Source organism: Prunus mume, linkage group LG3 (genome assembly GCF_029339155.1).
Source record: "Prunus mume cultivar Tortuosa linkage group LG3, ASM2933915v1, whole genome shotgun sequence".
NCBI classification, from domain to species: Eukaryota; Viridiplantae; Streptophyta; class Magnoliopsida; order Rosales; family Rosaceae; genus Prunus; species Prunus mume.
In genome coordinates this window covers 8796821-8824401 of record NC_142700.1, presented here as the reverse complement: position 1 = coordinate 8824401, position 27581 = coordinate 8796821, and the positions used below count along the sequence as shown (strand labels likewise).

General features: G+C 37.8%; 7 protein-coding genes across 12 annotated transcripts; 4 read left to right on the top strand and 3 right to left on the bottom strand.

Annotated features, from left to right (window-relative positions):
• Window positions 1–213: 213 nt before the first annotated feature.
• On the bottom strand, window positions 214–2762 carry LOC103325565 (nitrobindin heme-binding domain protein). Its single transcript, XM_008227754.2, has 4 exons — window positions 2509–2762; window positions 2230–2370; window positions 1491–1559; window positions 214–619 (listed from the first exon to the last, which is right to left on the bottom strand). The coding sequence occupies exons 1-4, from the start codon at window positions 2659–2661 to the stop codon at window positions 500–502; spliced, it is 483 nt and encodes a 160-aa protein (XP_008225976.1). The 5' UTR covers window positions 2662–2762; the 3' UTR covers window positions 214–499.
• Window positions 2763–3879: 1117 nt separating this feature from the next.
• On the top strand, window positions 3880–7614 carry AGC1.7 (AGC kinase 1.7). Its single transcript, XM_008227753.3, has 4 exons — window positions 3880–4317; window positions 4938–5015; window positions 5114–5904; window positions 6525–7614. The coding sequence occupies exons 2-4, from the start codon at window positions 4977–4979 to the stop codon at window positions 7405–7407; spliced, it is 1713 nt and encodes a 570-aa protein (XP_008225975.2). The 5' UTR covers window positions 3880–4317; window positions 4938–4976; the 3' UTR covers window positions 7408–7614.
• A 776-nt stretch (window positions 7615–8390) lies between these two features.
• On the top strand, window positions 8391–12372 carry LOC103325562 (isocitrate dehydrogenase [NADP]). Its single transcript, XM_008227752.3, has 15 exons — window positions 8391–8668; window positions 9255–9298; window positions 9374–9483; window positions 9854–9891; window positions 10029–10106; window positions 10201–10254; window positions 10327–10428; window positions 10602–10693; window positions 10800–10903; window positions 11171–11239; window positions 11316–11431; window positions 11562–11596; window positions 11679–11821; window positions 11965–12087; window positions 12175–12372. Exons 1-15 carry the CDS (start codon window positions 8617–8619, stop codon window positions 12266–12268), a joined length of 1254 nt encoding a protein of 417 aa, XP_008225974.2. The 5' UTR covers window positions 8391–8616; the 3' UTR covers window positions 12269–12372.
• A 211-nt stretch (window positions 12373–12583) lies between these two features.
• LOC103325561 (Pentatricopeptide repeat (PPR) superfamily protein) lies at window positions 12584–17169 on the bottom strand. 5 transcript variants are annotated; one of them, XM_089047906.1, is made up of 5 exons: window positions 17019–17169; window positions 14356–16911; window positions 14118–14267; window positions 13654–13881; window positions 12584–13002 (listed from the first exon to the last, which is right to left on the bottom strand). In XM_089047906.1, exons 1-2 carry the CDS (start codon window positions 17030–17032, stop codon window positions 14421–14423), a joined length of 2505 nt encoding a protein of 834 aa, XP_088904032.1. In that variant the 5' UTR covers window positions 17033–17169; the 3' UTR covers window positions 12584–13002; window positions 13654–13881; window positions 14118–14267; window positions 14356–14420. The 5 variants fall into 5 exon arrangements, with proteins under 5 accessions (XP_088904032.1, XP_008225973.2, XP_008225971.2 ...); XM_008227751.3 differs by having other exon boundaries at window positions 14118–14249; window positions 14346–17158; XM_008227749.3 differs by having other exon boundaries at window positions 14356–17158.
• Window positions 17170–18035: 866 nt separating this feature from the next.
• LOC103325560 (Pentatricopeptide repeat (PPR) superfamily protein) lies at window positions 18036–23357 on the bottom strand. Of its 2 annotated transcripts, none has more exons than XM_008227748.3 (3): window positions 20498–23357; window positions 19916–19995; window positions 18036–19042 (listed from the first exon to the last, which is right to left on the bottom strand). In XM_008227748.3, the coding sequence occupies exon 1, from the start codon at window positions 22920–22922 to the stop codon at window positions 20565–20567; it is 2358 nt and encodes a 785-aa protein (XP_008225970.2). In that variant the 5' UTR covers window positions 22923–23357; the 3' UTR covers window positions 18036–19042; window positions 19916–19995; window positions 20498–20564. The 2 variants fall into 2 exon arrangements, with proteins under 2 accessions (XP_008225970.2, XP_088904760.1); XM_089048634.1 differs by having other exon boundaries at window positions 19925–19995.
• A 47-nt stretch (window positions 23358–23404) lies between these two features.
• On the top strand, window positions 23405–25958 carry LOC103325559 (Acid phosphatase/vanadium-dependent haloperoxidase-related protein). Its single transcript, XM_008227747.2, has 5 exons — window positions 23405–23666; window positions 23827–23961; window positions 24075–24112; window positions 24255–24321; window positions 25284–25958. Exons 1-5 carry the CDS (start codon window positions 23478–23480, stop codon window positions 25698–25700), a joined length of 846 nt encoding a protein of 281 aa, XP_008225969.2. The 5' UTR covers window positions 23405–23477; the 3' UTR covers window positions 25701–25958.
• A 496-nt stretch (window positions 25959–26454) lies between these two features.
• Window positions 26455–26864, top strand: LOC103325558 (seed maturation protein; the record flags this gene model as incomplete). The annotated part of the gene is made up of 1 exon (XM_008227746.3): window positions 26455–26864. A coding segment is annotated over one exon (258 nt), but the record flags the coding sequence as incomplete, so codon positions are not given.
• Window positions 26865–27581: the final 717 nt, after the last annotated feature.

The following is a 27581-nucleotide window of genomic DNA, read 5'->3' as shown; positions in this document are numbered from 1 at the left end:
TGCAGAAGTTCTTCTGCACCACTGTAACGTTGATAGGCAAGTTGGGGACTGGAGCTTCATCGACTGATCAACAATCTAAGGGAGGGAATCTCATTTCTACATTACGAAGTAAAGCCGGAATGACTTCATTTACCACGTTTGGATTGAAAGAATAATCAAATTCATTCTGATGTCAAAACAGAAAAGTAAACATGTCATGGTGGAGGAAACAAGTTAGCAACTTTTCAATAACATTACAGCCTTCAACCATGTCTGTCACATTGCGATAGATGAATCCAAAGCTTGCGCAAGGCTTATTCGTGTATCACTAGAAATTACCAAGTAGAGGGATGAAACCATAAATTTACAAAAAGCAAACATCTATCTTGGTTTTTCTTTGTACCCCTAATATCCGCTTTGGGCCATAGTCGAATCTGGAGGATAGCTGCAACAAATTCATAACAGCAATGACCTAGGAATAGAAATCCGAGGACTTCACTTTTTCTTCAACATAGTTGCTTCAGATTCTTTGGAGCGAAGCTTTCAGATGTGGTTGAAGACTTGTGAGATTTGTAGCCATCTGAACCTCATAAAACAGTTCTTCATCTACCAACTTAAAAACTCTGGTTATCTCTCTCACCTATGCAAGAAACAGAAAAGCATCATAAATTGTTCAAAAGTCAATTTTAGGACAGAGACAACTAATTTTTGTTACTGAAAACCATCAAGTCTGCTTTACAATTCATGGAACAACAAAATACCTGAAGTCAGTCAGATATCAAAATAATTCATATTTCTTATCAACATTTAGTCGTCTCCACGGATAAGATACTAGATTTCATAAATCTCTAATCCAAGGGCGGAATGACTTTAGTATAATAAGACATCAAGGGAAAGGACTCCAATCTTGAATCAGGATTTGATATCCTGTAACCAATTCTGCAGAAATACATAGGTTTTGTCTTCCGTATATGCAGACCTTGAACTCAAAGAAGCTCACTCTTCCCACACCAGCTCCATTCTTATACTTTTTGTTTGTATCCCCCTACCCTTTTTGCAAATTCTCCCGACATTCCAAAAATCATCAGCCAAGACATTTTTGAAAGGTTACAAAGATTTTTTTTTTTTAAAGAGTTATAAATAAATAATTAAAAAATCATCTATCTTTGTATTATATCCCAATATCTCAAGATCCTTGAGGCATCCTCATTAGCCATGATTTTAGCAGCACAGCCACTTTCCTTCTCCAAGAAGCTCTCAACTGTGCCCATAGAGCTTATATGTTATACCGATAAACTCTAAAGTACCCATGTCTTGCCTTCACAACCTTACTGGCAATTATAGTTCTCAATATACATATATCAATTTATTGCTTATGGTGAAGATTACTTATAGTAGGAAACTAAATAGAATGTTTTTTTTTCGACCTAGCTCTATGAACTGCCATAAATTGATGCATGAATCATTGTGAGGAAATTGCATTATTGTACCCACGGATCAGCTTAAATTACCTTAGAAGCATTGCCGACAAGCTCACTTTGAAGCTTTATTACTTTCTCTTCTGCACTGTATGTCCCTTTCTAAACAAATAATATATATACAATAATATCAGCAGATCAAACAAAGTAAATAAGTAAGAAACATTAATTATCAGAGCTATACAGATACAAGGTATATTATCAGCTAAACTTGGATTCATTTGTCATAAAAGTATGCATACACAAAATAGGAACTGCACATTCCATATTCAGAAATGTATTGTCCAAATGAGGAAAAAAGAACAGAATCAAAATCCATATAGAACTTCTGAGATGCTACCGATCAAAAGGAAAAAAGTTAGAATCTTCAAAGAGTTAAGGAATATATTTCAATGGGTGATCAAACAGCTGAGCAGAGCAGTGAAGAAGCAGTAACTTGGAAAATGAATTTTGGGACACATATAGGATGCGATGGAAATGAGCATGAAAATTTCCCAATAGGAGAAGACAAGGAAATTCATTGTATTTGTACCTGGGTGAGTACAAGCATTACATGATGAAATACCATGGCCACAACATTAGTGGATTTGGGTCATCAAAAGATTCATTCTTTATTTGATTGGAGTTGTTTCTAAATGCTAAATGCACATCCATCTCAAATTCCTTTCAACAATAACCATAAATATGAGAAGAAAAACAAAAGGGTAGTGCCACATTGGTCAATATAGCATAAATAAGCAAACTTGAGGCCACAATTCAATAGAGCAAGCACCTGAACTTCAACAAGGCCAGTGCTTTGGGAAATGACAACTTCAATAGTACCATCTGGTTTGGGTCTCCAAAAGCCACTCTCAGCGTGCATAGGCTCCCCAGAGTTCAATTTCCAGGTCTTCTGAGTGTAAGCTATGAAGGGCTTCTCTCATTTCACGAATATAATCGATTGGAAACCAAATAGTCAGACAAGACGAGCAAAGAAACAAACAAGGCAGCGACTTTAGTGACCCACTGAGTCAACTCACTGACCCAGTAGCTAAAAAGAGAAATGGAGTACCTTGCCAGAGTGAGAGAAATGGAGTTGTTCAACGTACGAGAAGGAGTTGATGGTGGGAAACCCACCTTCCCCTCGGCCTCTCCATGTACCCAGCAGGTATGAGAGTGGTGCTATTGCTGGGTGTATAGCCGGTGATTCTGTAGCATCCTCCATGTTCTTCTTCTCCACCAAGCTCACAATACAGGCGTTGCTATTCTCGTCTTCTTTTGTCTTTGCTCTGCGGCCTACTACAAGTACCAAGTTTAATCGTCATCATCTAATTTTCATTTTTCTTCCTTTTATTAAAATATTTTTCGATTTAACTAAAGAAAACTAAAACAAAATAGTTACCAAAGGATCACTTAATTATCAGTGTCTAAAGTGGCTTTTAATTTAAGTGATTAAAAACATGTGGAAGCATAAAACATTTTCTTAGGGCCAAAGGTGTGAATATTTTAGTTTTGGACTGGACGATTACATAAATATATTTCTCAAAACTTAATATAAATAGTAGAAACGTTGATAACATTAACTGAGAGAGCTACATGTAGATTAGATAATTTTTAATCATACTTCAAAGAATGCAACTCCACTACTAGTAAAAAATATTTACCTTTGTACTTGAGGTTGTATGTCTACTTCTTTTCTTTACTAATATAACTCATGTAAAATATATATATATAATTGATTTTACAAAGAAATATATATAATTGTTATGCCAAAAGTTAGTTTTAGTCCCTACAAAGAGCAAAATGATATTTGCCTTCCATAGCTACTTCAAAGGGCTTAGTCTTAGTAATAGCATGAACCCCTATCATTGTTATTTATTAGAGCATGCATGACTACAATTTGCACAATGAGCTTCAATTGAGGAATTTTTCAAATGAGTTTATTTAAGGGATACTCTTGTAGAGCCATTTTGTAAAATAAATAAATAAATAAATTCCTTGCAGAGCCTATCACACATTGTTTTTCAATGATTCGAACCGTCTAATTTTTAGATATTCCCTAAAAAATCATCTATGCAAAAAAAAAAATTCACTTGAATTCGAAACTATTTGACCACTGAATTTGTTGCTTGCAATTAAATACCTTATTGTTTTTCAATTTGTATGATTTTTTGCAAAGATGATTCATCAATGAAAACTTGAAAAGTAGACTGTTTGGATCGTTAAATTTTTTTTGTAGGGTACATTACCAAGAACAAAAACTTATATGTGAGGTGTCCTCTCGGCATTGGTTGATGAGAGGCCAGCTCATCCGATTGCAAGGTTGGAGAATAGTGGTGGGCACAGAGGAAGAGAAGTCAGTCCGACCACTGCTTGACAGAGGATTAAACGCCCAACCATCCATCCTCATAGCTATGACCGTTTCCCTCTCTCTCTCTCTCTCTCTCTCTCTCTCTCTCTCTCTTCCTGAAGTTAGAAAACACAAAACACAACACACATACACATTCACACACTCTTCTAAATCTTTATTTTCTTTCATTTATAAAATGGAAAATCAAAATATGGGTTTTCCTAATTCTAGTTTTGTTTTGCTCCACAATTTTCTCCAATTTCTCACACCTCCTGATTATGGGTTTGTGTGGTGGTCCAGTCAAGAACCAGCTCATTCCAATTCTTTCTCTCAATACCCAAATGCCATTTCTCTTGTAACCCATGTTTCTTTCTTTCTTTTTCTCTCCATATTTCAAGAAAGATTTTGTCTTCCTTTGACAATTGCTTGGGAACCAAACAATTCATGTTCATATAAGCTCTCTCCCAAACACTGCTTGACAAGGAAAAAGATCACGGCTTTGTTGCTGTTAATTGCCACATTGAATTTCTGGTTGGTTCTGCATTCCCTGCAATCTTTTATTTCAGATGGGTTTCTTTTATTTTTGCGTTTGCATTGTTTCTTGCGTAGCTTACCTCCGTCAATATGACTAATTCTACATTTATTTATTTATTCATTTATTTCGTCTCTTTAGATACTACCAATATCTATATTCGGGTGCCTATCATTCTGTATTTGAACTTTGACTTTGTTGTGTCTGTCCCTGTCTCCCACGCCATTACGTGCCTACCACATACTGGTTTTGAATTCTTGATTGTGCTTTCCCTTCACATAGGCATACGGACAATGGATGTTATATGACCATAAATAAGTAGATTATTGTTGCTTCTAGCTGAGGTTTTTATTCTTCGAATGATGAATATTCTTTATTTTCAGAGCTACAAATGTATACGTATAAGATATAGGATATCAGTTAAAATGATTTAGCAATTGGATGGTTAGAAGGTTAGCTTTTGTTTAGTATAATAGGAGAGTCTAGTATAGGATGTTGTTAAGAGTATAATATACTTTTTATGTCCTCAAGACCACAGATTTATCCTGTTGGCTGTGTATAGGTTCATTCAATATTATCTTGTGTTGGAAATAATGGATTTTCGTAATGATATGATCAGGAATTTCTTTTGAGGGGTGTTTTCAGTGTTACCCCATTCATGTCTTCAAATCCAGCTAATTTTTCTGACTCATCTGAGGTAATTGCTCCATGTCTATTCTTGCTCATGATTTTTGTTCTGTAAAGGTGTTATCTGTGAATACTGATTTCATAGAATTGTTTCTTCCTCAAACGCAGATGAGCTACAGTTCATCAGATGAAACACCATGTGGACCCAAGATGCAATCTCATGCCAAGACTGGTATAAATTCATCCAATGATAAGGTTTACGACCCCAATAGGGTGGATAGAGTAGCAAAATCTAGTGTCAAATCAACTCAAAATTCATCAGGTGGACCTCAACATGTGGATCCAATTTCTAAAGGAACGGAATTTGGTACTAAGACTATAGCTGAGCCAACCACCAACCATCATCCATATCCAAGCCCAATGGCACCTGCAAATTCTGAACTTCTAACCACTTCAACAGGAATGGCAATAGGAGCATCAAAGAGTACCAGTTCTATCACCAACCTTGGCCAAATGAGTGGTAGTAGCTCTCGATCCGACAGCTTAGAGAGTTCCTCTAGTGCACCCCTCAGGCCTCATACTGGTGGTGATGTACGGTGGGATGCCATTACCATGATGTCTAAAGGTTCCCCACTTAATCTTAGCCATTTTCGGCTTCTTAAGCGCATAGGTTATGGAGACATTGGCAGTGTCTATCTTGTTGAGCTCAGAGGAACAAATACATTTTTTGCCATGAAAGTCATGGACAAAGCATCTCTTGCTAGTAGAAACAAGCTATTGCGAGCACAGACAGAAAGAGAGATACTTGGACTTCTTGACCACCCATTCTTGCCCACTCTTTATTCTTACTTTGAGACTGATAAGTTCTATTGCTTGGTCATGGAGTACTGTAGTGGAGGTAATCTGCATTCCCTTCGGCAGAAGCAACCTAACAAGCATTTTACAGAGGAAGCTGCAAGGTTTGTACCCTTTCCAGTTCTTCTGATTTCTTTTTAGCTAAATATTGATAATTTAATTTTCTTATTTCTTAATATGTATATGATCTTTGCTCAGTATTTTTGAATTTCCTTACAAGCATAATCAATGAGATTTGGTTGGAGTTACTGGTTTGATGGCTTCAACTCACAGTTTGAAGCAGCACAGTCAGTACGTTTCCAGCCTTTAGTTGCATTGTAAGGGATGTAGATTTCATATCGGAACCCCCTTTTTTTTCTTTTGAATTGCAAGAGTCACTTCATTGAAGGTTGTATACATAATGTAGCTTATAATAGCTTGTTGATGGTAATGTCCTTGGTTTCTATCATTTCTTTTTTCCGGCAGTGGCACGGCAAAGAATGGTTCTTTCTGGGTGCAGAACTGCATATGTTATAGGCTGAGAGATAGACTTCTTATTATCAAGCATGATGCAACTTAATTGCTAATCTGCTAAACAAAGTGAACATAATGAAATCATATTTTTGCTGTGGATTTCTATCTTTCTTCTCATTCTAATTCCGTTGCATGCTATGTCTAAGTTCATTGTGCCATTCTTAGATGTTTAGACTGGGCAAGAGGTTTCTTACGTTTTATTTTTTGGCAGATTTTATGCATCACAGGTTTTGTTAGCACTTGAGTATCTGCACATGCTAGGAATTGTGTACAGGGATTTAAAACCAGAAAATGTTCTAGTAAGAGATGAGGGTCATATCATGCTCTCGGACTTTGATCTCTCACTCCGTTGTTCTGTCAATCCTACACTAGTCAAGTCATCATCTGTCCACGTAAGCAATGGTGGTGGTGGTGGTGGTGGTGGAGGTGGTGGTGGGGGCATTTTAGACGATGACCTTGCTGTGCATGGTTGTATGCAGCCATCCCATTTCTTTCCACGCATTTTACCAGGCAAGAAAAATCGAAAATCTAAATCAGATTTTGGTCTTTCTGCTAATGGCAACCTCCCTGAACTGATGGCAGAGCCTACAAATGTGCGTTCCATGTCATTTGTTGGAACACATGAATATCTAGCCCCAGAGATTATTCGCGGAGAGGGCCATGGTAGTGCAGTGGACTGGTGGACATTTGGTATCTTCTTATATGAGCTCTTACATGGGACAACCCCCTTCAAGGGTCACGGAAATCGTGCCACACTTTTCAATGTCGTAGGGCAGCCTCTGAAATTCCCAGAAACACCACAAGTGAGTGTTGTTGCACGAAATCTCATACGAGGACTGTTGGTGAAAGAACCACAAAAACGGATTGCCTATAAAAGGGGTGCCACAGAAATAAAGCAACACCCATTTTTTGAGGGAGTGAACTGGGCTCTGGTGAGATGTGCCATGCCTCCGCACGTTCCTGAGCCAGTAGACTTTTCACAATATGCTAGCAAGGAAGCAAACACTGCAGACAAAAAGATCACAGATGTTAGAGGTGATAAAAAGAACAATAGTCTTAATGATTCATCTTATGTAGATTTTGAGTACTTCTAGCACTCCTCTTGCATGATGATTTACATCCTCTGGAGGAAATTTACCTTGTACAAAGCGCAAAAAGTTGCAACTCAATCAGATATATACTTGTATCATTATATGTTGAGAGGTCTTCACAGAGAAAACTTTCGTTGACAGAACACCATTGATTTCTTTCTAGGTAAAGGACAAATAAAAATACATACAGGGATGGAAATTGCATCCAAATTTTTGGCTTGCCATTCTTTTTGCATGTATATATGTGGACTTGTCAATACTATATTGGATCTGAATTCTGGTCTGGTGTGACATACAGTTAAATGATTCTTATTAGGACTAACATTTGTTCACTTGGTTCCAAATTTTGATGCTATAACTATTCAATGTTTAATTGAAATCCTCAACATATGAAAAGTTAATAATAAAAAAAGGTTATGATTGTGTTTTGTTGGTAAAGAAGCACTTCAGCTGGCCTTGAGGCAGTTCTCCTTATAATGCAAAATGGGTTTATTCTTCAGACCACAAGTGAATATTCAGAACACAAGGAATGCTTTTCTTTTTTTGGTTGGAAAATATAAGGATGATTGAGAATTGAAAAACTGAAATACAAAAAGGGGATGAAAATTGGCAGCTGTATGGTCCTATGCAAGGTGTGATTGGTATTTACAGGAAATAAAAGAAAAGTGCGATTAGTAAATCCTAAAACACATTAACACAAAAATTAACCTGGTGAAATTATGTTTGGCAAATAAGAAAAGACCAGGTAAAATTATGTCAGTAACTCGTTTTTGTATGAAGCTATGTGTACCAATCATGTAAACTTACCGTCACGTTATTTTATTAAAGGGGATATCCGATTAAAGAACTGTTATTTACAGTCTAAAATAATAATCGCACAAATCTCTATATGAAAAAAAAAATACAGAATAATTATTTTGAAGCGTAAATAGCAATTTCTTTCCTATCATCACATTATAATAAATAACAACTACGGCAGTACAAGACTTTGATCTGATGAAATAAAGGCAACGTTTTTGTCATCACTCGTCATCCGTATCTCATTTTCTCAATTCTCAATTCTCAGGAGAGTAGAAACGATTCAATTCATATGACGACCTTTGCATTAATACCAACAAAGAAAGCAACGAACTTTCACTGATTCTCTCTCGATAAAGCCCAAGTTTTCGAAGCGAAGGCAAACCTTTCACCTCTTTTGCTATCGGCGGAGAAATGGAGTCATTCAACAAGATAAAGGTGACCAACCCAGTTGTCGAAATGGATGGTACGCCTTCTCTACAGTCGCATGCACTCTCTAATGCCTATTTTCGGCAATTGTTTCTTGTGTTCTGTTGCTTCTTCCCATTGAAAATTAAGAATTGCTCTGCTTCTTTGAATGATGTCTGTAATCTTGAATTGATAAACATAATACAAATTATCAAATCACCGTATTTGGATGGATACCATGGATCAGACCATGCCCTTCAAGCTAAGTTTTAGAGACAACCCAACACTTATGTTCCATAAAACTAGATGATCTTCTTAGCATTACATATTCAGGCCAATTTGAGGGCCTTCCAGTCTTACCCACCACTACTATGATTCTTCTCAGTTGAGCTTTTTTCAAGTATGTTTAAATGTTTAGAATTCAATTTTGTTCATTTAACCAAATTGCGTGGCCACTACTTTAGTACTTAGATACAACATCTAATTTGCGATGCATATATTTGCCTTAGCTGTGCAATCTATATCTGTGTCATTGAACTGTCCATCAGAATATTTGTCCATGTATTTCTAGTTAAGAACTTATACAGATTTGTTCAACATCTTGTTATCTCTGGTTTTCTATGATGCATATTTCCATTATGCAGGAGATGAAATGACTCGAATTTTCTGGAAATCGATAAAAGATAAGGTAATTGTGTTATCATGGCAGCTCCTATGATTTCATGTTCATAATGAATCTGCAACTTGTTTTAATGTTCTGCAGCTTATCTTTCCCTTCCTGGAGTTGGATATCAAGTACTTTGACCTTGGCCTACCTAATCGTGATGCCACCAATGATAAAGTCACAATTGAAAGTGCTGAAGCTACTCTTAAGTATGCCCCATCATTCTCCCTTCATGGTTCCTTTGTTAGACTGGAGTACTCTCAAAGAATTCTATTGTTTTATCTTTATTTTAGTTATGGTTGCTTTCTCTTTTGATTTAGTCTGCTTATTTTCACTGGCACAAGTATGACGTGTTTAAATGGGCTCAGCAAAACATGACACAGTCTATGCTTTGTCATGCTTAGCATGGAATGTCAGCAAAACATGACAGTCTATGCTTTGTCATGTTCTTTTGAGACCAATAGCATATTTGTTAAAGCGCTAAACCAGTTTCTTTTCATGAAAAGAATGTATCACCTGTTGATGCCACTTTATTTTCTTTATATAATTTACTCCTTTTTTTCCCCCTTGTTATTGTAGGTACAATGTTGCAATAAAGTGTGCAACTATAACTCCAGGTATATACCCAAATTCTTAATGGAAGGACAGTGTGCATTTTCCCTTGAATACATGGATTACTTGGCCTTTTCAATGGACACGATTCGGCTAACATGCTATTGTGATGATCTGAATCTTTTCATTTGGATTTTAATAGATGAGACTCGTGTTAAGGAGTTCAACTTGAAACAGATGTGGAGGAGTCCAAATGGGACAATACGGAACATTTTAAATGGTCAATATAATTTTCCCCTAATTTTAACATTTACCACTACATGTTCTGTTTTTTATTGGTTGTAAGTAGCCAATATATTTTCCGTGTTCTGCAGGTACTGTTTTTAGAGAACCAATTATCTGCAGAAATGTTCCCCGACTTGTTCCAGGTTTGCTATAATTTTCATCTAAATTTGCCTTCATAACAAAGAAAAATACCAATGAGTTAGTGTTCTTTCCAGGTTGGACAAAGCCAATATGCATTGGGAGGCATGCTTTTGGTGACCAGTACCGAGCAACTGATGCAATCATAGAAGGACCTGGAAAACTTAAAATGGTTTTTGGTATATGATTATTTTCAGTAGAGAGCCTCAAATTTTGTGCGTTTTACTTTCGACAGCTGCTTGCTAATATCAGAGAAGTTGAAATAGCTAATTTTGACTCACCCATCATATATTTTGAATATTCTTCTTTTCAATACTTCAGTAGATTATTTATATTATCAAGTTATTTGCAGTACCTGATGGGCCCAATGAGAAGACAGAGTGGGAGGTTTACAACTTTACTGGTGCTGGAGGCATAGCTTTGTCCATGTATAACACGGATGAGGTTCAAACTTGCCCTTACAAAAATTCTGGTAACTTAGTTACTGGTGTAAGTCAGTTACTAAAGGTTTTAACAGATATTGCTTTTTATGTTTAAATTGTGAGAGCAGTCTATCCGTGCTTTTGCTGAGGCTTCCATGAACACTGCCTATCAGAAAAAGTGGCCACTATATCTTAGCACTAAAAATACTATTCTGAAGAAATATGATGGAAGGTATGCTGTTGCCATGCTGCTTTTCTTCCTTCATTGTGTAATCTCTCTTTTTGTTCTTTCTAAGTTTCCATCAATGGAAAAGGAAACAACTAATCCCCCTCACATACCTTGGAGCGCATCTGTGTGCATGCACACACAAAAGAGAAAGAGACAGAAGGGAGCTATGAGATGCTCATAAAATACCTGTATTTCATATACTGACCCTCAATGTTTCACTACAGGACTTCTTTTTCTTGTCATTTTCTTACACTTTAATTTTTAATGAAGATTCAAGGACATCTTCCAGGAAGTTTATGAAGCTCATTGGAGATCCAGATTTGAGGCTGCAGGGATTTGGTGAGATACCTTGCCAAGCAAGCGGATTAGTTCGCATAGTTTCAGTGATTTTCAATTGATTAATATTCTTTTGCAGGTATGAACACCGTCTTATTGACGATATGGTTGCTTATGCTCTCAAAAGTGAAGGAGGTTATGTTTGGGCATGCAAAAATTATGATGGGGATGTGCAAAGTGACTTCTTAGCCCAAGGTCTGTATATTTTATTGTGTTGAAACCCTGTGAATGCTGCTTTTGTTGAAAGCAAATCGAAAGGTGCTTGTTCTCGGATATAGCCACCGTGTTTGCTAATTTTTTGACCTTCTAATAAACTTTGAAACAGGCTTTGGATCTCTGGGGCTGATGACATCTATACTGGTATTTCTGTGGTGATTTTTTTCTGTCTTATCTTACACTTTGCCTGTGGAGTTGGATGCATGAAAACCTGTTTTGGTTCCAGGTGTGCCCAGATGGAAAGACCATTGAAGCTGAGGCAGCCCATGGTACAGTAACACGCCATTACCGAGTTCACCAAAAAGGGGGTGAAACCAGCACAAACAGCATAGCTTCTATCTTTGCTTGGTCCCGAGGTCTTGCACACAGGTATAATATCAATATGGCTCAAGTCTGTTAGATGAGTGCTCCTACCTCTCATTGTGTGGGGAAAGGTGCGGGGGTTTAAAATTTTGATGTGTTCAGAAGTTGAAAACATCAGATAAGAGTTTTGAGTAATTCTGTATTATCAGGGCAAAGTTGGATGGCAATGACAGACTCTTGGATTATACGGAGAAGCTTGAAGCAGCCTGTGTTTCGACTGTCGAATCTGGGAAGATGACCAAGGATCTTGCACTCCTTATCCACGGGCCTAAGTAAGTGCTGTCAAAAGTTTCATTTAAAAGTTTCAGTAGTCTTTTCTTTGTATTTGTCTATGATAAAATGCTTCAATTTTTGTGTAGGGTCACTAGGTCTAAGTATCTGAATACCGAGGAGTTTATTGATGCTGTGGCTGAGGAGGTGAGAGTGAGATTGTTTAGCAGAGCAAAGTTGTAAACTCTTGGTTGCTATGCAGCTTTTTTCCTTTTTGACATGTTTAAGTCATTGGTATTTTTCAAAAATAAATAAATGAATAAGCTCGTATTGATGTGCCTTCAAAATCCTCGGGTGGTCTTTTTCTGTCATCCTAAACTGAGTAATAAAATCCACAATGCCATTGATCACATTGGCTGACCCTTTCTCCCATCTATTTTAACTTCTTCAATTGTACCAGTGTCACACTAGTACTATTATGACATAGTTTGAGGCATCTTACAATGCCCACTTCACTCATGAACCACTCCGTTTTATTATTTGGAAATATCACCATGCTTATAAAACACAATAACAAGGTATGTGATATTTATAGTATAACCTGTTTTTAAAAGGAGATATCTCCAAATTTCAGTTTAATTGCAGATTAAAAATACATCAATCTTGATTCTACTTGTAGACCATGAATGGTGGTATACCTTAAATACTCTTCTACAAAATTTCAAGTATTAGGCAGCTTGGCATCACCATCGTCTGGTGACCAGTCACAAAATAAAGCCCTGCCATGGGACTGTGATCACAATTCCTCATCTTCTTTCATATCATGACATTTTTATTCATATCCAAAGCAAGTTGCCAACCCAATGGGTAAAGCATAATGCAAGACAAAAAGCAGTGCAAAAGTAGCAACTTTCTCCACGGTTTGCGCATTCCATGTATCCTAGGACTTGCTGCACAAAGCTTATGCAGAAGTTGACCTGCAAAAGTACACCTCAAAGCTCAGGTTTTTTCCTTTTTTTTCTATCTTGACGTGTTAAAGAAAATACAGACCACAAACAATGAGTTGGGGACTACAATGAACAGTATCAGGCGAATAAATCACTGCAATGAACAAAGAATATCATCTGCCATTCACTAAAGAATGAGCACATGCTGATAGTACTGTACGGAAAAAAATTTATGCCTGTAAAGCACTTACTCCCACACGCATGGCCAGAGTTCAATTCTCACTTTCCCCTTCCCCTGGATCAGAAAAGGAAAAAAAAAACACTAATCCCATCATTTTGAAGTCCCTCACCTTAAAGTCCCATCATTTTGAAATCCCCTCACTTCAAAATTCCATCATTTCAAAGTACCTCATCCAAACACAACCTTAACTCTTGCTAAATGACTAAACAAACTGCAAAGCATAATAATAGTCCTGCAATCAAGTGCTTTAGATGGAAAACAAGCTAGAAAAAATCATGACAAGGATCAATTAAAAAAAATTTATCGTGCACTATTAGCGAATACCATATATATATTACCGAAACAAATAAGCAAGCCATGTATGAAACTAGAACTGTGTATATGAATACTTTGCAACTCTTATCCAATATAGATTAATCATTTGCAAAGGTGTATTATACCTACGCATGATTCACTTCCAGGTGACCTGCCAACAAAGCTTTCTTCTCCTCCAGCTAGGGGCAGGCAAGGTGGCCCAGTGTACAAGGCTCCTGCCAATGGGGCTGGGAGGGATAGATGTTATATATCCCTGTTTCCCTGACCACTAAGTCACTTTCAGCAAGGCATAACCCATTCAGTGGTGGAATCAAATGTTATCCATCAAAATGAAACAAGAAAAGCTGCTCGATCTGCAAAAGCAAAAGTTATATGGATGAGAAGAAGGCAGAAGACAAGCTAGAAAAAAAAAAAAAAAAACGGGACAGACAATATGATAAAATAGTCTCTTGTACGATTAGCTAAATGGCAGATCACATATGTTATAGAAACAAACAGGAAAGTCATGTATAAAACTAAAACTATGAATATGATAACTTCGCAACTCCTATGCGGTGTAGATTAATCAAATGCAAAGCTGTATGATTACCTAGGCATGATTGACTTCCAGGTGACCTGCAAACAAAACTCTCCACCTATCCAGCTCGGGGTGGGGCGAGTGGCCCAGTGCTCAAGGCAGTTGACAGTGTGGGGTCTGGCGTATGCATATCCCTGTCTCCAGCTGTGGAATAATTGTTATCTATCAAAAGGGAACAACAAAAGCTGTTCATTATGCAAGCCCATGCAAATTATCTACATTATTGAATAGGAAAGTTACCATGCTATACCATTAGGGGCTTCATAGATTCACAGCTCATGCATCTATCCAGGCACTGATAATCAAACAGCATTCTTACTTCCGAAACTGCACTTTCTTGGCTTTTAGGATTCCATGTTGTAGAACCAAGAGTGTACGGGTATCTGGCTGTATTCCCTTCGAAGACATCTCATTAACAAGGGTTACAGCCTTATCCACATCTCCCCTATTACAACAGCCAGACAGAAGAGCTGTGTATGTCACTGTATCAGGTTCTAATCCTCTGTTAGTCATTTCATCAAAGAGTGCAATAGCATCCTGAAGGTTGTCTGTTTTACACTGTCTGTCTATCAAAACAGTATAACAAATTACATCAGGTCTTATTTCCATTTCCTTCATCTCAGTCCAAAGAGTGAAAGCATTCATCCTTTCCTTCTTATCTCCACTTGCGCCTGGAGGGGAGTGAACCCTTCTTAGGTTTCTTTTTGAATAACTATCAAGCAAAACTGTGTAAGTGATGATATCAGGTTGAATCCCTTTCCTTTTCATATCATAGAAGAGATCATGGGCTTCCTGCAAACAATTCACCCTGCAGTAGCTATTTATCAACATTGTGTAGTTAATGACATCAGGAGCGAATCCTCTCTCAACTAAAGTATCAAAAAACCAATGGGCCTTTTTCACCTCTCCAGCTTTGCACAGAGAAGCTATGACTTTGTTGTACATAGTTTTTCTAGGTTCCACATTTAAGGCCAACATTGACTCGAGCAATAAAATAGCTCTGTCATTATCACCTTCAACACAAAGGTTACTGAGTACTTTAAAGCAAACACCTTTTTTAACTAAAGTTCCTCCCTTTGCCAACCTAATAAGAAGTTCATAGGCTTTTCTTGTATCCTTGGCTTCACAGTACCCACTGATCATGGCAGAATAGGTATCAACGCTCTTATATTCCAAACTCTTTATAAATGCTTCAGCTTGTTTGACTTTTCCTCCTATACATAAATTTTCAATTATCATGTTGTGTGTAACAGAGTCTGGTTTAAAACCCTGTGACTCCATATAATCCAAAAGGTCAAGTGCTTCAGCTCCCAAGCCATTTCTAGAAAACCCAGCAGCAAGTACATTGTAAGTAGTAATGTCTGGCTTTAGACCTTTTTCCTTCATTTCCTCCAAAAGATTTACAGCATTAACAACATTCCCCTGAAGACAGTAGCCTTTAATCAATGTGGTGTAGTGCATAATATCTAAGATCATATGCTTACACTTCATCTCTTCAAGCAATTCTAAGGCTTGGTCCACTTTCCCCAGCTTGCACAAAGCATCCACAGCGATATTGTAGGAAACCTCATCAAGATAGATCCCCAAGCTCTTATATTCTAAGAAATAATCCACAGCTTCAGAAGGCAAGCCCATCTTACACATGCACTGAAGAATAAAACTAACAATCACACAATTTGTTTTTATACCCTTCGACACCATGTCATTATGGAGTGTCAAAGCTTTTAACAAAAAACGATTCTTGCAGTATCCACAGATTATTGCACCATATGTACAAGAATCAGGGACCACCCCTCTCTTTTCCATATCAAGAAAGATGCTTTCAGCTTCATCAAATTTAATCTCATCACAGAACCCACGAATGACAGTGTTGTAAGCATAGACATCAATATGGACATTTGCCCCATTGCATGCTTGGAGCACTTGATATCCTAAATCCGACTTACGATTGGTGCAAAGTCCTTCAATATATGCTGTGTAGGCAAAGGCGCTAGGGGTTACCCCAGCTTTCTCCATCTCCTGAAACACGTCCACAGCCTCTTCCAAGCTACCTTTCTTGCAAAGTCCCTTGATGACAATTGCGTAGGTGTAATCATTAGGGCTCAAACCAATCCGTTTCAACTGCTTGTATATAGCCACAGCCATATCCACTTTACCATGCTCAATCAAGCGGTTCATTAAAAAATTACTAGTAAAGACATGCGGCACAAACCCACGCCTTTTTGTTTGAAACAAAACATCGATAGCCTCATCAAACATGTTCAAACTGACAAAAGACTTGAGCAATGCATCATAAGCTCGAACCATCGACGGGGAAGCCTCAATTCCCTCCGCAATGGTTTCCAACAAATCCGAAAACTGAAATCCAAGGTCTTTAGAGCTCCTAATAAGGTCCAAGAAGAGAATATCCAGCTTCCTATACAAACCCCACGAGCATAAAATTCTAATAAGCGCGGAATAGGTGAAGACATCGTGTTGGAAGCCATCTCCCTTCAACTGGTGGAAGAAGGAAAATGCCAAATTGGGTTCGTTTCTTAGACTGTTGAGGTTGCTAACAACCCCAAAGGTATCTAATTGAGAGAAGAAATGGGTTGCATCGGAGTTATTGGAGTTGGTGTTTGTGGTGCAAACAGTAACATAATTGTCATCAGATTCATCAGAAGGGGATGACCAGGAGTTCCAGTGAGAAAGAGCCGTTTGGGAAGACGCCCACTTGAAACCACCAACACTAGCACCACCATAGATGAACATCAAATGATTGCGATTGTTTTGTGTGGGTTGAATGCGTTTTCTGGGAAAACCCAGTCTAATGGACGAAAGCCACATACACATGGAAGATTCAGACTCATTGCAACAACGCCTTCATGTAGTTCAAATTAAAGAGAATCGAGCAATTGGAAAGAGAAATCTTACTTGGCATTCATCATTGAAGCTTAAAGCTTTGGCTTCGTGGTTTTCTTTTGCTCATACAGACTGAGTCACCGACTCGGAGGTTTTGAATGATTTACTCTGAACAGCTTAAGCTTCTTTCTGCTAAAGCCTAAAACCCTACTAAAGAATCAACTTCCCCACCAGTAAACCCCGCCCACACAAACCGGGTCGGTTCACAAGGCCTCTCGTTAACCTTATCTTCTTTTCCTTTTTTTCTTGGGTAATGATTTTAAAACTTTTTATCACTTACACTCATTTTTTATAAAAGGAGTGTAAGTGATAAAATATAGAAATAAGTGGGAAAATCATCACTCTTTTTCTTTTGGTTCTCAACAAAATTTATTTTATTATTGCAACGGGACCGACCCAGTTATTATATCACATCGCTAAACAAATTTAGGGAACCGGCAAAAGTAACTTTATAATATGGTCACATAAAATAAAAAACTTTATAATACGGTCCAGAAAAAATATATATATAAATTTAATGCACGCAATAGTCTCTAAATTACATGAGGAGGAAAGGTTTCTCACACACACATTACATTGACTAAAATGTTTTTTTTTTTTAATTACATCTAGACTTTATCCTAAAACCTACTTCCTTTGCCGCTTGAACTCAAGCTTTTTTGGGTTCTGTTGGGATGTAATAAATTTTTATTAAAAGGGATGAATAATTATATTTTAAATTTTTTTTCTTTTTATCAAGCGATATTAGATAAGCGGATATTTCGAATGGTAAATGCTCTTATCACAACCACTAGAATTACAAGTTCCTACTTTTAGATAATGGTGTGGGATTTTTATTTTCCTCTGTTTTGAGAACTTGTATAAATTTTCAAATGATTCAAATTAAAGTTAATCAAGGACTGAACATGCAAAGAATTTGACTTCCTTTTTCTTTTTTCTTATTTTGCTTATAGCAAAGAATTTGATTTTCAGCAGGAGCCTTTCAACCATACTTGAATCAAGAAAAAAACATAAGCTCAGATGATGATGGATCTCCCAAATCAATGCCAGCGATTAAATTGATTTCCTCAGTAAGCAGTAAGTATCCATTGAACATTGTTTGCTCAGAACACTGTGAGATAGTTTGTCCTTGTTACATTTATCACGTACATAGATATTGCTCAAGTAATTATAATAAGCATATGCTTCAGCTAAACTAATTATTACACCATATCTCAGGAGCCTTTGAGAAAAATGGAACCCACAATAGAAACAGAAGATCCACGATTTTTTGCCGGTCGTGGCAGCCTCTATAAAACGAGTAACCCACTGCTCAACCTTTTAATCACATAAAAGAGAAATTTGTGTAATATGTCAGATGATATGCTATAACCTATTACCAAGACTCCACAACAGAGACTGGCATAAAGAATATTACTAAGAGAAAGCAATATTGAGTCTTGACCATTGACCATTGACCACACAAAGCATGCCAGAAAGTGCAAAATTACCAGCTCTTATAGCTTGGTTTGCATGCTACCTTCTGCTAAAACGGACACCCTCCTAACTACAAAAGCTAACTGTTAACAGATTTCCTGCCAAACTTCCTGCTGACTTGGGTATCCATGATAACTAGCTAGGATTGCTGGAATAGCTCTTGTTTGCTAATCTATCCCCCTGCAAAATTCCTACTGCTCCTATTTGAAATCTGACTGGAAAGTCCAGAAACTCCTCCCATGTGGCATCTTCCTTAGCAGCATTAACTTCCATTGAAGACCGACCTCAGTAATTCCTCCATTGCTCTTCTTCACCTTTCATATATCCAATAATCAACAGGCTGCTCTTGTATGATCCCGTCAGTATTGGTAGTAGGCAAAACATTGTAAGGAGAAAGGATGCCTTGTAAGGCATTACAGATTGGAAAACCGGATGTAATTTTGAACCACTTGGAAGTTGGAGCTTATAAATTACCTTTCCTACCTGGGCAAGAACCCCAAATAAGAACTTGGCTGTGACAAGAGTGACTTGAAAGAGAAGCATGTCAGCAAGGAGCCAACCTGAGATACGCAAGACAATTAAAGAAAATTAGTACAAGAATATGTCCATGGAAAGAAATTAACATAAAATATTTAATTAAAAACTTCAATCTGTCCACTTAACCGCGCATAATGCATATCCATAATTTAAACTTAATGAAATAAAGAAAGCAATGGTTTGCAAAATCCATGATTGCATAAACTGGAATAAGAGGGATTTACTTGCTGGCAGAGTATGGGTTTCAGACAATACAGACGTGCATTAAATAAACTCCCTAGGTTATAACCAGATATACCAAGTCAAGGGAGACGTCAATCTTAGAGAACCATTGAGAAGAATTCAATTTATCAGGCTTATCTTCAAGTCTAGATCTGAAAAACTGAATACCTGGCAGTAATCTTATTGATGGCAACACATATACTTGCTCAGTTTTTTTTATCCCAACAAAAAAATAATACAAGTTCCTGAGAAACCTTAGAATGGTCCAATACAAGTGAAAAATTGACTTGGCTTTTTTGGGCTGCGTGAAAAGAAAACTATCAATCATATTTAATCATCCAAAAGCCAAGTGTCTGAAGCTTGTTATAATTTATATCAGGGGAGAAACTTATAAGAAAACAACATAATTAAAGCAAAGCAAAACCTATCACACTTCAGTTGAATTCCTTGTTAACAAGAAGGAAAAAAAACGATATTTAACAAAAATAAAATAATAAAAATATCATTGTTGTGCAAAGGGTAGAAAAACCAATGGTAGACAAGGATGGAGAAATCACAGATATTACAGACCCATCTATCATATAACCAAATAACTGCATCTTATTAAGATTTCATTTAAAATTCCAAACTCTCTCAACACATGCCTTCTTGGCCTGATTTATGAAAGAAGATACCTTTCTCACCAAGTCCACAGGCTTGTCACAATTTGGGTTAAACAGGTGAAACATGCGGTCCTCCCCAAACACAGACATATCTGCAAATACATAATCACACACATTAGACTATGAGATAGCAGGAAGGAAAAAAATAAAAACTGAATAAGCCTTTTTTTTCATGAATAACATGCTTGGTGGAAGCTTAACTACTAATGAGTATACACATCAATCGAATGTGCCAGGCTCGCAAGCGATGATCAATGTGTCACATAAGGAAGAAAAAAAAATATATATATATATATATATAACATGATAAATGCTTGTAATTTATTTGTTTGTAGATTTGTAGTTTACCCTTTTCTCCACAAATACGAGCTACAATGAAACAACACCCCAAGCTTTTTTTTTCAGTTCTAATGTTTTTCTTGCATATACAGAACAAATACCAAATTTCAAGCCTCCAAAACAACGCTAATCATAACAAAGAAACAAAACACAACATGTAGAACAAAAAACAGACAAAAGAATACACAAATTAAAATCATAAAATAAATTAACCATCATATCAAATGAAGTGAGAAACAAGAAGAGAGAAGTTACCTTGCTAGCAAGAATCAAACCCCAAGTAGTAGTAATTGCAGGTTCAGGACACGTTTTCCATTTCCCTTTAGTTCATGTGGCATTCTAGAAGAAATTTTGTAGTTTGGTGCAGATAAAAATCAAGATCATATCCAAAAGATCTCATCCTACTAATGAGATCAAGGGCGTGATCCTTTTTGTCTTGGGAACGAAGAAGACACTTGAGCAGCTGGTTGCATATTTCAGGCATTAACATGAAACCCTTCTCCAGAGTATATAGGAAGACACCTATCGCCTGGTCCAAGTTCCCTTCTTTGCAGAGACCATTGATCAAGTGTACACAACTTGGTGGAGTGACAATGACTTTGTACTCGTCAAGAACAGAAAATATTCTCAAAGCTTCATGTACTCTTCTCACCTGACACAAACCGATTAGCAAAATGGTGCACGGTACTAAATCAAAGTCTTTGAAGTTTACATCCATTTCCAGTAAACCTCTGATTGCCTTCTCAGTTTTCCCTTCCTTAAAGTCTTCTTCTATTGCTTTGATTTTTTCCTCTTCTCTCAGAGGAAGGTTGCTTAGATACTTCAACCAAAGACTAAAAGCTAGAGAAATCTTCTTTCTCCTGCAAGACCAAGTCATCAGTGATTTATAAACTGCAGAGCTAGGCATGCATCCATGCTTCACCATTTGATCAAAGACCACAAAGGCATCCTCTTCTCTATCAACCCTTTGCAGTCCATCTATAAGCGTCCCATATGTAATAGAATCTGGTGAGAGCCCTTTCAATTGCATATCCTTGAAGAGCTTAAAAGCACCATTTATGTTACCAGCCTTGCAAAACCCATTGATTAGAATGTTGTAAGTGATGATGTCAGGCGTGACCCCACTATCAGCTAGCTGCGTCAGAAGTTTGTAGGCCTTAAGAATCAATCCTGACTCACACAATTGCTCTACCTTCATTTGAAGACTGGCACTGTCAGTAATCCGATTACTACCTTGAGAAAGACGAAGAAATAATGAAGGATTTCTTCCTATCTCCATCTTGTAAAATAATAAGTGCGCTTCCTCAAGCTTAGAAGCCTTACAAAGTCCATCAATAAGAGCATTGAAGGTCACAACAGAAGGGACACATCCAAGCTTCTCCATCTCATTGAATATTTGTTGCGCCTCCCCTACCAGCCCGTTCTTGCACATACCACATATGAGAATGGTGTAAGTGCAGGCATTAGGGAAGCAATCTAGCTTTGAAATATCAAGATGAAGAGACCGAGCTTCATCCAAAAGACCCAAATCACAGAACCCTTTAATGACAGCATTATAACAGTAGGCATCCGGAACCAAACCTCTCTCATTCATCTCGTTCAAGAAATTCAAAGCATCCTTAACCCTGCCAGCATCTGATAACCCCCGAATTATTATCGTACACAAGACAATGTCAGGTTTGATGCCCTTCTTGATCATTTTGCTATACCACCCATGCGCTTCATCAAATCTCCCAGCTATAAATAAACCATGAATCAAGCAAGTATATCCATTGAGTCCGAGAACATAATCATCCCTCTCAAATGATCTCAAGAGCGCATAAGCTTCACCAATGCTGCCTGATTTACAATACCCATCAAGTAAAGCATTGTAAGTAATCAAATCAGGAGGACACCCACTTGCCTTCATCATTTCAACCAATGTATACGCTTCATGGGTCCTCTTTGCCTGGCACAAGCCAGAAACAACAATAGTATAAGTTATGGTATTGGGAGCAATACCTCTCTGGGTCATTTCATCAAACATTTGAAGCGCGTCCTGAGTTTTCCTCGTTTTGCAGAACCCATTAATCAAAATGCCATAAGTATTTCTACTAGGAGTATGATTTGACTTCAACATCTGGTTATATACAGCTAAAACTAGCAAAAACAGTTCTTTTCGCACCATAACATAAAGTATCGCATTGTAAGCAAAGGCATTTGGCTCACAATCGAAATCTTTCATCCGGCCAAATGTCTCCACAGCCTTCTCAGCCATGTCCAATTTGGCATAACCATTGATCAGCACAGCAAAGGCAGCAGAACCAATTGGAAGCCCGCAGTCTCTCAGTTGTTCAAGTGTTCTCCAATAGAGTTCAAAGGCATCGTCCCTGACAAGCATGTCAATGACCGAACTCTGAGACATTCGGCTGCAAAGCCTCATCCTTTTGGTTGCCCAGATGAAGAACCGGAAAACCAATCGTGGGTTTGCCTGTTCTCGGATCACATAGCTCACTATCTCACTGGAGAGTTTGGGGACTACGGGTTCCAGGGCACTCTCCATATGGTTGACTGTTTCAAGGATGGTGAGGACCTCATTAGCAGTAACAGTCGCCTCTGAACAGGTGTTGAAACAGCGACGCCATGGGGGTTTGGGAGTGAAGTAAGAGATGGGTCGAAGCATAGGAGGTAGGAGATTCATTCTGTCATTGTTTCAATGGATGCATTTTTCACGCTATCGGTTATGGGTACGCTTTGCAATGTTGGGAAAATGCTCGCTCCGAAATCAAGTGAAACCCCATCGAACACAAACACGTACTACAAATGAAAATCCATCATTGCTGGGATTGAACTGGCTATGGCCTCTAAAGATATGAATTCCAAGGAAGGGTCATTTGTGATGCTGGTTTGTGCGGCGGTTCCATTAACCAGGTCCAGGTTCTACCAGTTGGGTTTTGGGTATGAAATTTTGCTTCCTTTTTTGGTTAAGTTGAGGGAGATGGCGTGCTCTAGATAGATCCTCTCCGCTTGGGGTATTGGGATGCGTAGGGTTTTAAGTTTTACCATGTCCCTGTTCCAAAAGTTAAAAAGGCTTGGAACCGCTGTAAAACTATTAAACGGCGGCGTATTGATGTCTCTTTTTGGCTCCCTGGGCATGGGCCTCACTACCAATGAGGAATGAAGCTATCCACATGGACAGGAGAAAAACAGACACAGAGAAAAGTCAGAGACTGGTGTGTGTTGAGAGTGAAAGACCATGTTGCTCCAGTTTTGGAGCATTTCCTGTTCCACTGCGCTTCACAATTCTTGGGCTTTCTCTTACTCCGGAAAGCACCACAACCTTGTTTTTAAAGGACCTATCTGCCTCAGAAAGCCAAAGGCCTCCTCACCCACTTGCCTCAGAGCTCAGTTGCTAGAGGAAATCACACAACTTGCCCATAACAAGGTCAAAACCAATTCCGGTATCTCTAAAGCTTCTTGCGTTTTCATTTCCTGCTTCAAATTTTCTGAATTGCTTCATCGTTTTGGATGGTTTTGATGCTATAGTTGGTTGCTGAGATGAAATTTTGGTCATCTGTTTGTTCTGTTTTGTTTATCTTGGAAAGGTGCTGATTGCTGCTGGCGTTTCTGCGGCAATTGGGCAGCTCACCAAGCCTGTCACTTCTGTAATTTTGTATGGGAAAGACTTTGATTTCAAGGCAATCGTTCAGGCCGGGGGCTTCCCTTCTACCCATTCCTCTGTAAGATTATCAGTCAGAATATATGATTTAAGTTAATTCATCATACTCAATGATGTTGAATACTAATTAGCTGACCCTGAAATTGCTTTTATTACCATTTTCTCCATGGATAGGCAGTGATGGCTACTGCAACAACCCTTGGCCTTGAAAGGTATGCACCACTCGTTTTCTTCCTCTTGCATTCATACAAACACCTCTGTTCATGTAAAGCTGAATATCTGGAAATTAAGTTAAATTTGAAATTGACTAACTTTGACTGGTCTCTTACTTATAACTGTATTGTTTCGTTCCAGGGGCCTTTCGGATTCAATATTTGGCCTTACTGTTGTTTATGCAGGTCTTGTGATGTATGACGCCCAGGTATAAATGTTCTTTACAGTTTCAAACCTCTAATTATGTCTTTTCACATCTGTCCCTTGATCCTATGAATTTCGTCAGTTTTTATATTTTGAATAATGAAAACTTACATTGGGATTGCTTTCTTGTCATGATTTTTGGTTCAAGAGTACCAATAGTTGAACTCCAACCTTTTGTTTCATAAGGTCTTATTAAAGAATAATAAGGTGCAACTCTGTACTCCTTGACCTTGGTGGCTTCTACAGGAGTAGTATAAAGGTTACAGAACGTGATACAGGATTTTTGTTGTGGTTGATATTTGATCATTTTAAACTTTTCCTCTGCTGACTAAATTTATACTGCCAAAAGGATGTGGAGATATAAATTTAGGCTGACAGTGCTACAATTCTGGTTCTTCAAGTTAATTGTCTTCATAGCTCTTTGGTGTTCTTGAGAGGACTTATGTTTGATATATTGCAAAAATCTACCACACTGCTGCATTGAAAAGCATTCTGGTGGAGATTTACTATGTCTCGGATAGTAATGCTTGCTATGTAATACAAATCATTGTTTTGGAAATATCAATGTGAGATCATACTAGTGATAGATTTTATACATTCAACTTTAAAGTCTTCATGAAATCTCTAAATTCCATCTTAGTCATTACAGGAAGGAGAGCTTTAGAGATTACTAATCAATAACAGTTAATAATACGTGTTTCCCTTGTTTCTGGTGGCTTGTTTTCTCCTGCTTCGAGTTTGGGGATTTTCTTTGAGGTTTTGTTTAGTTTCCAAGTTTTTTAGGGCTGCTGGTCCACATTCTTTGTACTTACTTTTTATACCTTTCAATATATATCTGCATGTTTCCTATCAAAACATATTAAAGGTATTACTCTTTTCCCACATTGTAAATGACTGATGACAATGTGTTCAAATTTGTATTTGCTTATGTGGCCAAGATCTGAAGGCAAATATTTACTTTTTCAGGGGGTGAGAAGAGAAGTTGGCAACCATGCAAAAGTACTGAACAAGACACTGCCTGAAGGTGAAAGGATGAGCTCAGTTCCCACCAAGGACAGGGGTAGAATTAACCCTAAACCTAAAATATCATCGTCTTCGTCGTTGAAGTCGGATAGCTTTGGGTCTCTGTTGTCTGAGGAAGCAAATTCTTTCTCATCAGAACCAACAAACGGCCCTTTAGTGTCTCTGTCAGATAACAAAATTAGGCAAACTACTGAGAAACAGATGTCTTCTGGCTTAGGAACTGATGCTGAGCAAGGTTTAGAAAGAGCTGGCAATCGTTCAACTCTGTTGAAAGAATCGATTGGCCACACTGAAGTTGAAGTCACGGCCGGTGCTTTGTTGGGTTTCTTAGTAGGCTTGGCTATGTACACCATAATGTGATGTCAAATGCTCTCATACTTGTGGCCCAAATTTTGTATCCTATAATCATTGTTGTTGATGTAGGCTACTAGGCTCTTAGGCTTGAAATAGTTATAGCTTAAGAGATGAGATCTCCTTATAGAACTTGACTTATGGATAGAAATTGGAAGTGGCAAGATGTACCAAAGCACAAAACAAGCACACATAAGAGAAAGGAAAAGGAAGTATCAATTCAGTTGTGTTGAGTTGACACAAGCATTCTTTTTTCTTCTTTATAAATTGTAGTCTCATCTCAGAGTATACTTATTGAACAGGGGAGTAGTGAAAATATATTGAGCTTATATGTTATTGAGAAACTTTTTATTTTAAAAGACACTGTTACATAGTGTTATTAATTCACGTGTTATAATATAAATAAACCTTAATATAACACTCCATCGCACTCTCTTCATCTTGTTCTGCTATGTAACAGTATATCCATAACATGTTTGATGTTTAGATTATGACTCTTCATCTTATCTTGTTAAAGGCGTGGCTGCGAAGCGTTTGCATGAGACACGTATGGAGCCGTAGGCTAACTGTTGGCTATGTATGGATGCCACGTAGCCTCACCGGTGACAGGTGTCATTGATACAATCAATTGAGGCTTCATCAGCCGAAACAAACAGTAGACTTGACCGACTACAAGAATCTCAAACAAAGGCTATATATATGTATAATGAAATCTGATTATATCCCTGCTTGCAAATCATCAGAGCTGCAAAGTTAAAAGTAAAATTTGATCATCAAAGTTGAAAATGTCAGGGCACAAGGAGCTCAGCCGCCGGGGTCACAGACGGCAACAACGTACAAGTCAATTCCGGGAGGAGAGAACAAAAGCAAGACAGAGCTGAAATCCCGACAGGACCAAGGTGGCCTTCAGATTGACAAGCTCCAAGACAAGGTCGAGGATGCTGCTGGCAAAGGTGGCCCTGTCTTTGGCGCCGGGAAAGACCCAAATAAGCAAGACCTTGGTGTAACCGGCAGTGGCTAATTATAATTAATAGCATAATTAGGCAGCTTGTGTCTGTGTTAATTATATAGCCTAGGGTTAATTAAGTGTATTATGATCAGCATGTATGGTGCTGGTGTTTTGGTTAATTATGCGTCTCCATATGATGTAATTAAATTTTCGTTTTGATAACACATAGGAGATGGTTTCGCCACGCCATACTTGAAATCCTAAGTTTGAAACTCTTGAGAACCTTTGAGCTTCAAGATCTTCTGTTTATAGTCCAAGCTCTAGGGTTCAACTTAAAACCTACTCCTATAGCACCCATTTATTTATCCCATGCAAGTATGGTACGATACAGTTGAAAAACGTAAGCCCTTGTATAGGTTGGGGCTCACGTTTTCTTGCTTTTCTTTGTTGAACTCTTTACGGTCTGCCCTATATGTTTTCCCCTCTAAATCCGAGCATCCGACTGTTGAGTACACTTTACCAAAATTGTTTATACTTGATTCCATTACGATGATTAAATAGACATTAAATTTAGGGGAAATTTAATGTCATTCTAAAAAGAAAATTAAAGCAATGTGTCATCTCAATTAAATATTGCGATAATTCGTCACATATAAAACTAAATTTATTTTTCCATTTCGAAGCATTGCATGTGCTTCATATGTGAAATTTTAAAAAGAGTGTATCCATGCATATTACCACTTTAAAATGGAAACGTGGCTCGTTAATAGTGACATAGCCACAAAGACGCAGGATGTGCATGTGCACTTTTTGTCACAAAAAAGATCTCTTTGAGAGGTCGGAATATGCCTCTTTATTGGTGCCCATCACGTGTTCTACTAAATGCCTCAAAAAGGCTTTATTGTTTTATTTGTTTGTAATGTTTTTTTTCCATAAATTAT